Consider the following 17,097-nt stretch of genomic DNA (forward strand, 5'->3'; position numbering starts at 1 on the left):
TTTATTACCCTTTGTATGCAGGCTTGCATGGGAGAATCTGGGCCTGTGTGGAAAGGATATATAGTAACTGAAGGGGTCTAACAATCTCTTTTCTCTTGGGGATGCTGAGTAAACAGTGTGTTATATACCTTCATTTTGACTGTGACATGTCACATGACATCAGGTATGGAACTTTCCTCACTTGTGGCATCATGTCAGCACTCAGTAAGTTTCCCCATTTTGGATTGGATTAGGGATGCTCAACCTGTATTAAGCTGAAAGCATGAAACAGCATGTTCACAAGCATATCTTAAGATCTGCCAGTATCATCTCAGTGAAACAAAGTGGATGGAAAACACTTGAGAAAAGTAACTTTAATTTTCTTATCTGAACTGTTATATACAAAGATGATCACTTTCAGAGTAAAATTAAGAATGACCGGAATAATTTTACAAAACTTTCCAAGAAACAACACAGTTAAATTTACAGAATATGCCTAAAATATAAGAATATTCAAGTGAAGAAATATTAAGCTAGTGCTCAGAATACCAGACTATGGAGTGGGGGGCATTGCAGGGCAGAAGTTGCTTTTTGAGATCTTTCTTGCCTTAAGCCTGAATGCTTCATGTTCCCAAAGAATCCAATTATGGAAACAAAAATTCCCTCATACTCAGTTTCACTTTAAAATACAATAAACAGGTTACATTCTCAATTGTTATTAAGTTGCTTATACAAACTTAAAGTCAAGAGCATAACTTCAGGATCTGCACTTTTTATGTCAAGCGCTTTAACTAAGCAGTTTAGGGCCTCCTGGATTTTTCCACACTCTTTTAGTTCTTTTCCACGCTTTACAAGAGTCTCATAGTCATTCGTAGCCTCTGCTGCCTTATCCTGGGGAGAACCAACCAACTGTTCACCAGACAAAGGCTCAGGGGCACCAAGAGAGGTCTCTTGAGCTAGAGCACTAGGCTTAGATGTCGTTAACCAGCTGGACTTGTTTTCTGAAGACGGTGTTTCTCCGGAAGGATCCTCTTCTGTATACTTGGAGGCTTCGCCACTGCTTTCCTCCGCCCCTTCTTCTGGATGATCTTCAGCACCCTTTGCTTCACTGCTGTCGTCAAGTCTTTCCTCCATGTCCTCCACGTGGTCTAAAACCATATTAATAAGAGACCTCCTAGAAGCCAGAGATCTTCTAGAGTTCATAGACTTATTTACACTACTGGGTATTTGAGATGAAAAGAACCTTCCTGGTGGACTGATGTCATTTTTGGGAGTTGAAGCATCAAATTGTTTCACAGATGAGAATTGAAAGAGAGATGTGTTGAATGGATTTGTGCTTGAGGTATCTTTAAAAGAATCATCTTCATCTTCGCCATCTGAAACAATCCTTCTAGCTTTACTTCTGATTTTTGCTTTAACTACTACTTCTTCTGGCTCATCGTCTTTCTCAGAAAACTCCCAACTGAGACATGTTTTGCTATGCACAAATCCTGCTCTGGAATTAGGTGCAGAGCCACACAAACTATTTTCTTTCTCAACATGCTCTAAAGACTGACTGGAAAAATTTTGTCTGTTGTCTGCTGAGTCTTCCAAGAAAAGATTGAAATCACATGCGTACTGTGGTGAAGATGCTGAAGGTTCCTCTTCCAACTTGGCCTCACTTGCTTGAACATCCTGCAGTGCACTATGGGATGCTGAAAGGTCATCAGCTATTTCAATAATGGATACATTTGATTCTGCATTTTGACTTTCATTTGTTATGGAAATAACGGGCCAAGGATTGCAATGACGTAAAATCTCATCATCCTTTAGTTGATCTAAATTTGGCCCAATACCAGCTTTGGTTGATTTGCTAAGTACATAATTAAAACTTTCCAGAGGATCCTCTTGCAGTGCCTCTTGCTTAGGCCCCTCTTGTAATGTCTCTTTTTGTACAGCTTCATTTTTAGTTGCAAAGCTTTTTTCCATTCCCAATGAAGAGTTAGTACAAAGTTCTTCTACACTTCCAAACCCCTTGGGTAAAGTAGCTATAGAGTCAGCACTACATGTACCTTTACCATCTTGCAAGGTGGTAACATTCACCTTTATACTGGAGAGATCTTGTTTCTCACCCTCTTCGGGCAGATCATCAATGACTACACTTGCCATTTTGGAACTGATATCTTCTTCCTGAGTATGATGAGTACTTATAAGAGGTGAAGGCTGAGGCTGTGGTTTATTCAATTTAGGGCATTTCTTCTTTGTTGAAGAAGGAAATACAGGTTCTCTTAGCCAGGCCCCCTCATTTCTAATTCTTTGTTGTTCCATCAGGAGCTCTTTATTTTGAGACTCGAATTCAACGAGGAATTGAGCTTTCTGAACCCTTTGTTGAATATAGTGAGATTCTTCTACCACATCAAGCTCTTCTTTAATAGATAGATCACATGTGTACATCAAATCATGGTCTGAGATTCCAGCTATCCCCAAAGACTGCAGGTAGGCAATATGTTCATCTAGTTTGGTATCAGATTTCCTCTGAGCAGCATGCAAAGACTGAAGCTGCAGCTGGGTTACAGAGTTCTGAAGATCCTCGATTGTAAAGAGCTCTCTTAATTCTTGTTTACTAAAATATCGGAAAGGGTTCTTTTTTTCACCAGTAGTTTGTCTTATTAATGAGTCCTTGAAAACCTGTCTTCTGTATATTTTTTCCTCTACAGTCCCACAAGTGATTAGCCTATAAACCACAACATTCTCTTTTTGTCCAATTCGGTAAACTCTATCCACAGCTTGAGCATCAGTTGCAGGATTCCAGCTAGGGTCAAAAATGACCACTCTGGTTGCTGCAGTTAATGTTAAACCGACACCACCTACTTGAGTGGTAAGCATTAAAACAGAGTAATCTTTATTTTGCTGGAATAAGTTAATTCTTTTTTCTCGTTCCAAAAGATGAGTAACTGTCCCATCGATTCGCAATGTCTTAAAGTGCCTATTCTTTAAGAGGCGTTCAATGATGTTTAGAATCTGCCTCGATTGAGAAAACACCAGAGTTTGATGTCCCTCATCCCGCAGCCTCTTAAGTAGGTCCATTAGGAATATCATTTTTCCAGATTCTTCCATCAATGTGTCATCAGTTATTTGATCAATATGGTCCACATCTGGGGATTCTTCCCCCTCATTTCCATCTTGAGCAGAGAATGTCCTAAGATTTAGCAAACAACAAGCCCGTGCAGATAGCAGCCTAGGATGATCACACAGCTTCTTTAAGACACCTAGCTCAGCCAAAGGTGAGCGCGTCTCCATTAGCAACTCCTTGATATGATCTAAAGACACAAATTTCCTGTATATTTCTTCTTGTAAAGGCACAAGTCGTATCCAAATAATTAAATCATTTTTCCTGGAAAGGGAAGGCATTTCACAAATGGCATCAACATCTGGATTCTTTTCATTAAGTCTGACCTCTGGGTTGCTTGACTTTTTCTTCTGTACATCTTCTTTAGTCCTCCTGAGAAAATAGGGTTTTATGATTGCCATTAAGTTTTCAGATATTTTAAATCCCAAGGCTTTTTCTCCTGGGGTAGCATCCTTCTCTCTTGCTCTAGTAATAGGATTTTCATACTCCATTTTAAAAGTTTTTAATGTTCCCAGCAGGGACCCTTGACAAGCAAAATCAAATAGGGACCATAGTTCTTGTAAATTATTCTGGATTGGGGTTCCTGTGAGGAGAAGGCGATTACTTGCAGGAATAGCACGAGCACATATTGCTGACTTAGTAGATGAGGTTTTTATTTTATGTGCTTCATCAAGGATGACATAGTCCCACACAAACTCTTGGCCCCTAAAGCTTGAAAGTTGCTGCCAGTTATTGATTAACATTTGGTATGTAGTGATAATGACACCATTCCTTTGCTGAATCCGATTGAGGTTTCTGGTCCGTTCATCCTTGCTAGGACCATGAAAGGTTTTGACTCTCATTCCTGGAGTCCACTTGATGAATTCTTTTATCCATGTGTTAATAAGATTGGTTGGCATGATCAGCAGCACATGATTCACAAGTGAAGCATCAAACATGCCAGAAAGGAAAGCAATGATTTGAATGGTCTTCCCTAATCCCATATCATCAGCCAATATACCACCTTTTCTTCCATCCCTATACAGGCTATAGAGGAAAGCTATGCCTTCCTTCTGGTGCTCAAAGAGTTGGTCGTGCAGTTCTCGATAAAGCAGCAAGCCAGAGTTGCACACATCTGTAAATTCATCATCTCCCTGTTCTGCCAACTCCTCCAAGGCTTCCTGTATTTTTTGGATTCTGCTCAGCACCTTTTCATTGGGAAAAATGTCCTTTGCCAAATTGAAAAGTTTAAATGCTTCTTCCAGATCTCCATTCTTAGTTGCTTCTTTGGCCTCTTTCACATATCTATTAAAAAAAAAAGAAGAAGAAGAGAAAGGAAACATTGAACATTCAGTCTAAGAATGCTTTAGAGTTCATTTTAGAATCCAAACTGCAGCTGGACTTTTAATATCCTCAATTCAGGATGGGAAAGATTAGCACAGAAGATGCCAATGAAAGCTGGCGTCACTTGAGAAACAAACAAATATCCACCAGATGCTGCCAGCAATACCTTCAGGCACTAGTTGTGGAAAATGAATGTGCAAAGGTTATTGGTTCCACATTATTTTTTTTAAGTTGGCACCCGTAAGAAGTATGAAGTGCTTCTACTCCCACCTATGTGCTCATGACTCTCAAATCACTCTCTCCAACCTAGAGCTGTCCCTCAAGCTCTACTCTAGACCCATATTCCAGCTGCCTTCTGGACATCTCCACTTGAAATCAAATTCAATTCATCCCAAACTAGACTCATTATTTCCCCTCTAAAAACGTGCTTCTCCATTTGTGTGGTAGTAAATAACACTACCATCTATTTAGCCACCCAAACTTCAAATCTGAAGAGAATCCTTGACCCCAACCTAAATAGGAGTCATCCTTGTCCTTTCTTTTTATGTCCCACCCCCAGGCCAGGCAGTCCCAAGTCCTACTAACTTTATTTCCCAAATTATAACCACCTTCTTTCCATCTCTACTACCATTACTGTGGCCGAAGTCACCATCATCTCTGGCCTGGATAACTGCAGCTTCCTACTCACTGCTCTCCCTACATAAACTCTTGCCCCTCCAATACACACTCTATATAGCAGCCAGCAATACTGTCTTAAAGCATAAAAAAAATCATGTCACTCCTCTGCGTAAAATTCTTCAGTGGTTTATGGTCAATTACTTTCAGTAAGGGCGCCAAAATAATTCACTGGGGAAAGAAATCTTTTCAACTGGATATCCATGTGCAAAAGAATGAAATTGGACCCCTACTCATACCATACACAAAAATTAACTCAAAATGGATCACAGACCTAAATCTAAGGGCTAAACCTACAAAACTTAGGAAAAAATATAGGTGTAAAAATCTTCATGACTTGGATTTGGCAATATCTTAAATATGATGCCAAACACACAAGCAACCAGAGGGGGAAAAAAGATATACAGGGCCGGGTGTGGTGGCTCATGACTGTGATCCCAGCACTTTTGGGAGGCCAAGGCAGGAGGATCGCTTGAGGTCAGGAGTTTAAGACTAGCCTGAACAACATAGCGAGACTCTGTCTCTTAAAAAATAAATAAATAAATAAATGGAAAAAAGATATACAGATGGGCACATGAAAAGACTCTCAACATCATTAGTTGTCAGGGAAATGCAAACCAAAACCACAAGGAGATACCACTTCCCATTAGGATGGCTATAACCAACAAGTGGGAAAATACCAAGTGTTGGCAAGGTGTGAAAAACTCCCACTATTGGTGGGAATTATTAATGGTTCAGAGCTGCTTTGGAAAGCGGTCTTGATCTATGTTCTAGAGCTTGAAGGAAAAAATAACATTCTTAAATTATTAGATTATTTCCAAGTTCCTGAACTGGTAACCTACCCAGTATCATGAAACCTGGGGTTCTGTGTAACTCTAGCCAGGCGTCTTCCCCAGAGACTAAAGTGCTGCCCCTGATCCCTAGCTCTGGGCCAGAGTCCCCACTAATCACACACACCAGCCTTTTAAATGGCAACTGTGTGCCTAGACTTCTTAGCACCAGCCTAAAATACTTATTGCTGTGCTCTACCCACCCTCTGGAACTCCCATTTGTCAACCTCTGCCTGAATCACAACCAGAGTTTACAGTATTCCTTGGACATCACTGCTTTCTGGCTGGGTTAAACCGCTGCTGTGAGCCAAGCTGCCCTCCCCAGTCCCTGGTGCACCCTAGTTAGCAGGTCTGTCTAACAACTGCATCTCAGCTCTTCCTTTCCCCTCAGTCTATTCCACCAATTAAGTTGGACCTAGGATGGTATTCTTTCCCTACAATGGAATCAGGAGGAAAAATAAATGCTTTTAATAGCACTGCCCTGGATATCTGATTATTTGCAAGACTAGAATACTTTTTACAATGCAGTTTGATTTAGCCACTTAGCTTCTAATCACTTCCATTTTTCAGGGCTTGGAGGGAAAACATGTCCTTTTTATTGCTAATGTAATGATTTATCCATCTATAGCACACAGGATCCCTAATGATCTGGATAACTTAGCTAACACTTCATGGACTCAAATATTTTTCCAGAATTGCTCCCCTATTTTTCTTGAACATAGGCAGGGAGAAGCCAGGCCTGCTTGGGAGCCAAGAGGACAGGGAGGAGTAACCAGTTCAGGACAAAGAACCATATCCCTCAAGCAAGAGAACAAGGAGAAGAATAGTGCTAGAGTATGAGGTGAAATGTCAGTTTTTAATTCCATAGGAATGGACAATAAAAACAAAAATTTGTATGTTTAAATGGTTTTACCTGAAATTATATGACTAGAGCATGGTTCTCTTTAAGGATTATTTTAAAGGACATCTAATCACCTCCCACAGGGTCTCTCCCCAAACACATGAGGATTACAATCTGGATTACAATTCAAGATGAGATTATGGGTGGGGTCACGGCCAAACTGTATCAGTGGCACACACCTGTAGTCAGTCCCAGCTATTCAGGAGGCTGAGACAAGAGGTTCGCTTCAGCATGGGAGGTCTAGGCTGCAGTGAGCCATGATCGCACCACTGCACTCCAGCCTGGGTGACAGAGCAAGACCCGTTTCAAAAATTAAAAAAAAAAAGAAATATATACAAACAACTCCTGGAGGAAGGTGATACAACAATTAAACTTGGGCTACAAAGTCCTGTTACCTGGAAAGCTACCCTTTCACTGGCAAAAGTGCCCAGTTGCTAACTCCCTGGGTCATAACCCCACCTAAAGTTCTTCTCTATAAGAAGCCCTGCCCAAGTGGCCATATAAAATCATCTCTGTGGCTGGGCATGGTGGCTCATGCCTGTAATCCCAGCACTTTGGGAGGCTGAGGCGAGTGAATCACTGGAAGTCAGGAGTTCGGGACCAGCCTGGCCAACATGGTGAAACCCCGTCTCTACTAAAAATACAAAAAAATTAGCCAGGCGTGGTGGTGGATGCCTGTAATCCCAGCTACTCGGGAGGCTGAGGCATGAGAATCACATGAAAGGCAGAGGTTGCAGTGAGCCAAGATCGCACCACTGCACTCCAACCTGTGCACCACAGCGAGACCCCATCTCAAAAAATAAATAATGAATAAAATCATCTCTGCCCCAAAGCTATTTCCTCAGATGCAAACATTTTCCTTGACCATAGCCAATTAACCTCTCAACATCTAATCCACCTCCCTTTGGAACTGGCTGATACCTTGAGAAACCTTTCTTCTCCACAGAAGGTCTGCCAGTTCAGATGCTGAAAAGTTTTTCTATCTGGAGAAACCAATAAGCCATACTATTATACCTATGCCCCAAAGAGCTAAGCTAAGCTAAACACACAGTGTTTGCAAATGAGCAGCTGAAAAGGCACACAAGCTTAAGTTGCAGAAGACACACACTTGATTTTCCTTGCTATGGAGGGCCCTTTGGAACATTCCCTACAAAGTTACTTTAGAATGTGAAGAGACGGCTGGGAGCGGTGGCTTGAGCCTCTAATCCCAGTATTTTGGGAGGCCAAGGCGGGCAGATTGCTTGAACCCAGGAGTTTGAGACTAGCCTGGGCAATATAGTGAAGCCCTGGTTGCTACAAAAAATAGAAAAAAATTAGCCGCGTTTGGTGGCATGCACCCATAGACCCAGCTACTGGGAGGCTAAGGTGGGAGGGATGGCTTGAGCCTGGGAGGCAGCGGTTGCAGTGAGCTATGATCGTGTCACCACTGCACTCCAGCCTGGGCTACAGAGCCAGACCCTGTCTCAAAAAAAAAAAAAAAAAAGAATGTGAAGAGATACAGAACTGAATGCAAAGACCCTAACTTAATAAAACTTTGTTTTCTTCACATGCAAAACAATCAGAAATGCTCTTTGTTTTGTAATCTGGCCACCAGCCACTAGGCCCATATAGGGGTGGAGGAGCCTAGACCTGCTAATCTCGGTGCATGTGAGTGGGGTTATCGCTGTCCTCTCAACAAGAACCCAGTTTTGAGAGACAGGACTAGCTGGATTTCCTAGGCCGACTAAGAATTCCTAAGCCTAGCTGGGGAAGGTGACTGCACCTACCTTTAAACACAGGGCTTATAACTCAGCTCACACCCTACCAATCAGGTAGTAAAGAGGGCTCACTAAAATACAAATTAGGCTAAAAGCAGGAGGTAAAGAAATAGTCAAATCATATATCGCCCGAGAGCACAGGGGGAGGGACAACGATCGGGATATAAATCCAGGCATTCGAGCCGGGAGGGGCAACCTCCTCTGGGTCCCCTCCCATTGTATGGGAGCTCTGTTTTCACTCTATTAAATCTTGCAACTGCACACTCTTCTGGTCTGTGTTTGTTACGGCTCGAGCTGAGCTTTCGCTCACCGTCCACCACTGTTTGCCACCGTTGCAGACCCACCGCTGACTTCCATCCCTCCAGATATGAAAGGGTGTCCGCTGCGTTTCTGATACAGCGAGGTGCCCATTGCCGCTCCCAATCGGGCTAAAGGCTCGCCATTGTTCCTGCATGGCTAAGAGCCCGGGTTCGTCCTAATCCAGCTGAACACTAGTTGCTGGGTTCCACGGTTCTCTTCCGTGACCCACGGCTTCTAATAGAGCTATAACACTCACCATGTGGCCCAAGGTTCTATTCCTTGGAATCCGTGAGGCCAAGAACCCCAGGTCAGAGAACAAAAGGCTTGCCGCCATCTTGGGAGCGGCCCGCCACCATCTTGGGAGCTCTAAGAACAAAGACCTGCCCTTTAACACTTTCCCTGTACTGATCCAGCTCCTGGAGTATCTGCTCCCTGACATGTCTCTATGTCCAGTCCCCTTGTCAAGATGCATGTAGATGCATTAGACACAACAGATGTCTTTTGATTCTCCATCAAAATCAATAAAACATAAAACATTTGGATAACATAAAAATTGCAGGTGACCTGAATGCCAGTATTGAAAACAGGTCCATTTAAAGCCCAAGTCATGGCAGAGTAGGCTAGGAGGATTCCTTCCTTTTGGCTTCACTTTCAGGGATGGTCATTTTAATTAAGGTGGGGATCATTTTAAAATCACATATAAACACAAACAATATTATTAAATAGTGATTTCTGAGATAAATTAGGGAAAAATATGGTTCACATTTCAGTCAAACAATATTTAATAATTAGCTTTTCCCTGCTTAGCGCCATTTATAAGACAGGCATTTAAGAGTCAAAAAAACAAACAATGTTGCTTTACTATTAATAGCCAAAAACTGGAAACAATCCCAGCACTTTGGGAGGCCGAGGCGGTTGGATCACCTTCTTACACTGACAAAGCCATCAAAATGGGAAGGAGAGGGGAGAACAGCAGCATAAGCAGCGGGCAGAGGCAGCAGAAAGGAAAGAAAGAGACAGGAAGTCAAAGAAAGAGAGAGGAAGAGACAAAGATGGAGTCAGAAAGAGAGACAGACACAGAGAATCAAAGAGAAAGAGACAAAGAGAAGGAGTCAGAGAGAAAGAGGGACAGACACAGAAAGTCAAAGAAAGAGGCTGAGAGAGGAAGAGACAGAGAGACAGAAAGTCAAGGAGAGAAAGAGAGAAAGAAAGAGACAAAGGAGAAGTTGAAGAGAAAGAGAGATGGAAGTTGTAAAGAAAAAACAGCGTATCCCATTCCTTTAAAAGCCAGGGTAAATTTCTGTCTACCCAGCCAAGGCATGTTCTATTTATGTGGATCTTCAACCCATATCTGCCTCTCAGACAGTTTGCAAGAAATAACGAAATCTATCCTTACTTTACAATCCCAAATAGACTCTTTGGCAGCAGTGACTCTCCAAAACCGCTGAGGCCTAGACCTCCTCACTGCTGAGAAAGGAGGACTCTGCACCTTCTTAGGGGAAGAATGTTGTTTTTACACTAACCAGTCGGGGATAGTACAAGATGCTGCCCGGCGTTTACAGGAAGAGGCTTCTGAAATCAGACAACGCCTTTCAAATTCTTATACCAACCACTGGAGTTGGGCAACATGGCTTCTCCCCTTTCTAGGTCCCGTGGCAGCCATCTTGCTGTTACTCACCTTTGGGTCCTGTATTTTTAACCTTCTTGTCAAGTTTGTTTCCTCTAGAATCGAGGCCATCAAGCTACAGATGGTCTTACCAATGGAACCCCAAATGAGTTCAACTAACAACTTCTACTAAGGATCCCTGGACCAACCCGCTGGCACTTCCCCTGGCCTAGAGAATTCCCCTCTGAAGGACACTACAACTGCAGGGCCCCTTCTTCACCCCTATCCAGCAGGAAGTAGCTAGAGCGGTCATCGGCCAAATTCTCAACAGCAGTTGGGGTGTCCTGTTTAGAGGGGGGATTGAGAGGTGACAGTGTGCTGGCAGTCCTCACAGCCCTTGCTTGCTCTCGGCGCCTCCTCTGCCTGGGCTCCCACTTTGGCAGCACTTGAGGAGCCCTTCAGCCCACCACTGCACTGTGGGAGCCCCTTTCTGGGCTGGCCAAGGTTCTGGGCTGGCCAAGGTGGGAGCTGGCTCCCTCAGCTTGCAGGGAGGTGTGGAAGGAGAGGCGCGAGCGGGAACCGGGGCTGCGCCCGGTGCTTGCGGGCCAGCTGGAGTTCCAGGTGGGCGTGGGCTTGGTGGGCCCCTCACTCAGAGCAGCCGGCAGGCCCTGCCGGGCCCGGGTAATGAGGGGCTTAGCACCGAGGCCAGCGGCTGCGGAGGGTGTACTGGGTCCCCCAGCAGTGCCAGCCCACTGGCGCTGCGCTCGATTTCTCACCGGGCCTTAGCTGCCTTCCCACAGGGCAGGGCTCAGGACCTGCAGCCCGCCATGCCTGAGCCTCCCACCCCCTCCATGGGCTCCTGTGTGGCCCGAGCCTCCCCGACGAGCACCACCCCCTGCTCCACGGTGCCCAGTCCCATTGACCACCCAAGGGCTGAGGAGTGCGAGCACATGGCGCAGGACTGGCAGGCAGCTCCACCTGCAGCCCTGGTGCAGGATCCACTAGGTGAAGCCAGCTGGGCTCCTGAGTCTGGTGGAGATGTGGAGAACCTTTATGTCAGCTCAGGGATTCTAAATACACCAATCAGCACCCTGTGTCTAGCTCAGGGTTTGTGAGTGCACCAATCAACACTCTGTATCTAGCTGCTCTGGTGGGGCCTTGGAGAACCTTTGTGTCCATACTCTGTATCTAACTGATCTGATGGGAACGTGGAGAACCTTTGTGTCTAGCTCAGGGATTGTAAACGCACCAATCAGCACCCTGTCAAAACAGACCACTGGGCTCTACCAATCAGCAGGACGTGGGTGCGGCCAGATAAGAGAATAAAAGCAGGCTGCCCGAGCCAGCAGTGGCAACCCGGTTGGGTCCCCTTCCACACTGTGGAAGCTTTGTTCTTTCGCTCTTTGCAATAAATCTTGCAACTGCTCACTCTTTGGGTCCACACTGCTTTTATGAGCTGTAACACTCACCGCGAAAATCTGCAGCTTCAATCCTGAAGCCAGCGAGACCACGAGCCCACCGGGAGGAACGAACAACTCCAGACGCGCTGCCTTAAGAGCTGTAACACTCACCACGAAGGTCTGCGGCTTCATTCTTGAAGTCAGTCAGACCAAGAACCCACCAATTCCGGACACAACCTGAAGTCAGGAGTTCGAGAACAGCCTGGCCAACATGGCAAAACCCATCTCTACTAAAAATACAAAAATTAGCCAGGCATGGTGGCAGGCACCTGTAATCCCATCTACTCCGGAGGCAAAGGCAGGAGAATCATGTGAACCCAGGTGGCGGAAGTTGCAGTGAGCCGAGATCACACCACAGCACTCCAGCCTGCGTGACAGAGTGAGACTCCATCTCAAAAAAAAAAAAGAAGTTTAGGCCAGGCGCAGTGGCTCACACCTGTAATCCTAGCACTTTGGGAGGCCGAGGTGGGCAGATCACTTGAGATCAGGAGTTCGACATTAGCCCCGCCATCATGGTAGAACACCATCTCTAATAAAAATACAAAAATTAGCCAGGTATGGTGACGGGTCCCTGTAATCCTAGCTACCCAGGAGGCTGAGGCAGGAAAATCGCTTGAACTCAGGAGACGGAGGTTGCAGTGAGCCAAGATCGAGCCACTGCACTCCAGCCCGGATGAAAAAGCAAGACTCTGACTCAAAACAAACAAACAAACAAAAAAACCCACCAATCTGTGATATATTCATACAAAGGACTCAATAACAGAAAAGAACAAACTACTACATGTATAAATTTATACATGTATGAATCTCAAAAACATGCTGAGGAAAAGCCAGGCATCAAAGAGTAGAAACAGTGTAATTTCACTTATATCAAGTTCTAAAATAGGCAAAACTAACATATGATGGAAAACATCAAGACAGTGGTTGCCTCTGGAGGTGGAAATTGCCTGGGAAAGGGCGTGAGGGCACTTTCTGGGGTGATAATAGTATTCTGATAGGGGTTTGGGTTACACACGTGTATGCATTTGTCAAAATTCACCAAACGTACACTTAAGATTTGTGCATTTCTTTGTATGAAAATTTTACTTTAAAAGAAAAAAACTAAACAAATATTGAAATCCACTTAACAGTTTATATGCTGAAGTGTTTAGGGGGAAGTATCCTGATGTCTGCAATTTACTTTGAAATGTATCCTAAAAAAAGAAGATGGATTGATGGAATAGATATATTGTAAGAATAGGTATGTGATAAAGCAAGTATAGTAAAATGTTAATAACAGAATCTAGGTGGTGGGTGAAAAAGAGAGACTAAAAAGACTGCTTTGCCAATAGACTGCTGCCTCTCAATTTGAAGGCATACAAAAAGAAAGATTCATAACACGCTGTGATTTGGCTTCTTACCTAGCACTCTAATGTAACTGTTCTCACCAAGGACACCAACCTCCATATTGCCAAACTCCATGGACAGTTCTTAGTCTTTATCTTTCTTGACCTTTCTGCTGTGCTTAAAACCATGGATAACTACATCCCTCCTGAAGTTTTCCCTCCCCCTTGGGTTCAGTGGCATACAACCCTTCTCCTAGATTTCTTCTACCTCACTAACCATTCAAGATGCTCAGTCTGCATCTTGAATTCCTCTCCATCCACATATCCCCTATAAAATGTTGGCATTTCTGGGGATCTTTTTGTTGTCAATGTCCTTCTGATTCTATGTACATTTCCCAGAAGATTTTATCCACGGGAGTGCCCTGTACTAGGTTAAATAGAGTCCTCCAAAATTTCATGTCGACCTGGAGCCCGTGAATGTGACCAGGACATTGCAGATGTTATTGATTTAAGATGAGACCATACTGGATTAGGGTAGGCCCTAACCTCATATGACTAGTGTACTTATAAGAGGTAAACTGAGACACCGAGACATAGAGAGGAGAATGCCACATGAAGATGGAGGCAGAGAATGGAGTGACGCATCTACAAGCCAAAAAGCTCCTAGGATTGCCAGTAACACCATAAACTAGGAGAGAGGCTTGGAACAGATTATTTCTCAGTCTCCAAAACGACACCAACCCTGCTGACACCTTGACTTCAGACTTCTAGTTTCCATAACTGTGACAGAAGTCTAGGTTTAAAAAAAAAATGTGGTAAAATACATATAACATAAAATTGCCATTTTAACCATTTTAAGGGTACAATGGCATTGATTACATTCACAACATGTAATCATCACCACTATCTTTCTCATGATACCAAACAGAAACTCTGTACCCATTAAGCTATAACTCCCCATTTCTCCCACCCCTCAGTGACATCTAATCTACTTTTTGTCTCTGTGTATGTGCCTATTCTAGATATTTCATATAGGTGGAATCATATAGTATTTGTCCTTTTGTGTTTGGCAGTGGTTAACCAGATAACCTTGGGCTAGAAGATTAAGGAGCTGGAGGTACTAAAGGTCTATACCCATTGTAAAAGAAACTAACTGTCCCTGGAGAATTTTTCATTTTTAGTTAGACTTTATTCCAAAGGGTCAGTCAGAATGTTAGCCACCAAATGCTCCCCAAAATAATAAAACTTCTTTCTGCTGAAGAACATTGGCTGGTAGGATACCCTCTAGATGCCAAAGCACATCTGCTATGCCAGAAAAAAGGATAATTTTGGTTTTGGCATAATTACTGTTATGCTGTTTTTTTCCGGAGTGATTAGCCAGCAGGTTCAGCTGCTTTCTGAGGGCATGTTGTTAGCATGTAGGAGGATGCCTTCTTCCTGTTTATTCTGGCAGAAGGGTATTTGCCCAGTTCAACCAAAAGCAGCACTAAAATGTTCAGGTCTGATTACAAAGGAGGAGTTCAACAACCCTGCCTGCTTTTACTCACTTTGAAATCAGCTTTGCTCTTCCTGCCTGCTTATATTCTCTTTATGACAGAGTATAAAGGACCTAAAAGAGCAAGAAGAACCTTGGGTCTCTTTTGAGCCATATAGTTTGGTCCAAATAGTTCTTGTCTGAGGAATCCAAAGCCAATAACCAGATAATAAATATTACAGAAAGCCTTACGCTTTTTTCAGTGATTGCTCTTGTAGGTGAAATAGAGTACGGAGCTGACAGTGTCAAGCCCCAAACCAAAACTTGTGTAGGCTCCTATCCTAAGAGGCCCAGGCCACGATTAAATTGAATATTCATGTTTTATACATTTTATTTATGCATATATTGTGAAATATACGTATCTTACAATTTCACAATAAAAGTTTTAAAGAATGTTACTTGCCCACCCTAGTGGCCAGGGGATAAGACCATTACCAGAAGGTGGACATGAAAGCTTACTGAGCAGAAAAAAAAAAATAAAAGAAACACAAAAAGAACAAAATACAACAGCAACCATTATTCCCTACACCTAAGCAAGTGCCTGAAATATGGGCACTCCGTGCTGTTCCAGGAAAGAACAGTGTAGAACTCTTGCTTCTATTCCATTGATCTGTATCTATACTTATGCAAGTACCACACTGTCTTGACTACTGTAGCTTTGTTGTAAGTTTTGAATTTAGGAACTATGAGTCCTCTAACTTTGTTCCTTTAAAAATTTTCTTTAAATAATAGAGATGGGGGCTGGGCGCGGTGGCTCATGCCTGTAATCCCAGCACTTTGGAAGGCCGAGGCAGGCGGATCAGGAGGTCAGGAGATCGAGACCATCCCGACTAACATGGTGAAACCCTGTCTCTACTAAAAATACAAAAAATTAGCTGGGCGTGGTGGCGGGTGCCTGTAGTCCCAGCTACTCAGGAGGCTGAGGCAGGAGAATGGCGGGAACCTGGGAGGCGGAGCTTGCAGTGAGTCCAGATCGCACCACTGCACTCCAGCCTGGGCAACAGAGCGAGACTCTGTCTCAAAAAAAAAAAAAAATTAATAATAGAGATGGGGTATCGCCATGTTGCCCAGGCTGGTCTGAAACTCCTGGCCTCAAGTGATCCTCCTGTCTCAGGCACCTGAGTAGCTGGGATTACAGATGTGAGGCACCACAGTCAGCTAACTACTCTTTTTCAAGATTGTTTTGGCTATTCTGGGTCCCCTGCATTTCTATATGGCTTTTATAATAGTTTGTCAATTTCTTTTTTTTTTTTTTTGGAAACAGAGTCTCGCTCTGTCACCCAGGCTGGAGTGCAGTGGCACGGTCTCGGTTCACTGCAACTTCTGCCTCCCATGTTCAAGCGATTCTCCTGCCTCAACCTCCCAAGTAGCTGGGATTATAGGCGTGCACCACCCTCACCCGGCTAATTTCTGTATTTTTACTAGAGACAGGGTTTCACCATGTTGGCCAGGCTGGTAGCTCATCAATTTCTGCAAAAAAGCCAGCTGGGATTTTCTTAAATGTGGCATTAGAATCTGTAGAACACTTTGGGAAGTATTGCCATTTTAAAGATATTACATCTTTCAATCCATAAACACAGGATATCTTTCTTTTATTTAGGCCTTCTTAAATTTCTTTCAACAATGTTTTATAGTTTTCAGTATCTAAGTGTTGCACCTCCTCGTATAAATTTACTCCTAAGCATTTATTTTTGTTGCTATTGTAAATGGAATTGTTTTGGCTGGGCACAGTGGCCCACGCCTGTGATCCCAGCACTTTAGGAGGCTGAGGTGGGCGGATCACCTGAGGTCAGGAGTTCGAGACCTGCCTGGCCAATGCAGTGAAACCCCCTCCCTACTAAAAATACAAAAATTAGCTGGGTGTGGTGGTGAGCACCTGTAATCCCAGCTACTTGGGAGACTGAAGCAGGAGAATCGCTTGAACCCAGGAGGTGGAGGTTGCAGACAGCAGAGATCGCGCCATTGCACTCCAGCCTTGGCAACAGAATGAGACCCTGTCCCAAAAATAAATAAATAAGGCCAGGTGCGGTGGCTCATGCCTGTAATCCCAGTACTTTGTGAGGCCAAGGCAGGAAGATCACCTGAGGTCAGGAGTTTGAGACCAGCCTGGCCAACATGGTGAAACCCCATCTCTACTAAAAATACAAAAATTAGCTGGGCGTGGTGGCCTGCGCCTGAAATCCCAGCTACTCAGGAGGCGGAGGCAGGAGAATCGCTTGAACCTGGGAGATGGAGGTTGCAGTAAGCCGAGATTGCGCCACTGCACTCCAGCCTGGGTGACAGAGCAAGACTCCATCA

At 43.9% G+C, this 17,097-nt stretch overlaps 1 protein-coding gene across 1 annotated transcript in view; it reads right to left on the bottom strand.

The window, feature by feature from the left end:
* Positions 1-343: 343 nt before the first annotated feature.
* Positions 344-17,097, bottom strand: part of ERCC6L (ERCC excision repair 6 like, spindle assembly checkpoint helicase) — a 47,767-nt gene continuing 31,013 nt past the window's right edge. The window contains exon 2 of the mRNA XM_032757168.2: positions 344-4,372. Within this exon, the coding sequence (XP_032613059.1) occupies positions 688-4,372 (3,685 nt within the window). The 3' untranslated portion in view covers positions 344-687. The remainder of the gene's footprint in view (positions 4,373-17,097) is intronic.

This window comes from Hylobates moloch, unplaced genomic scaffold, assembly GCF_009828535.3.
Source record: "Hylobates moloch isolate HMO894 unplaced genomic scaffold, HMol_V3 SCAFFOLD_7, whole genome shotgun sequence".
Taxonomy (NCBI): domain Eukaryota; kingdom Metazoa; phylum Chordata; class Mammalia; order Primates; family Hylobatidae; genus Hylobates; species Hylobates moloch.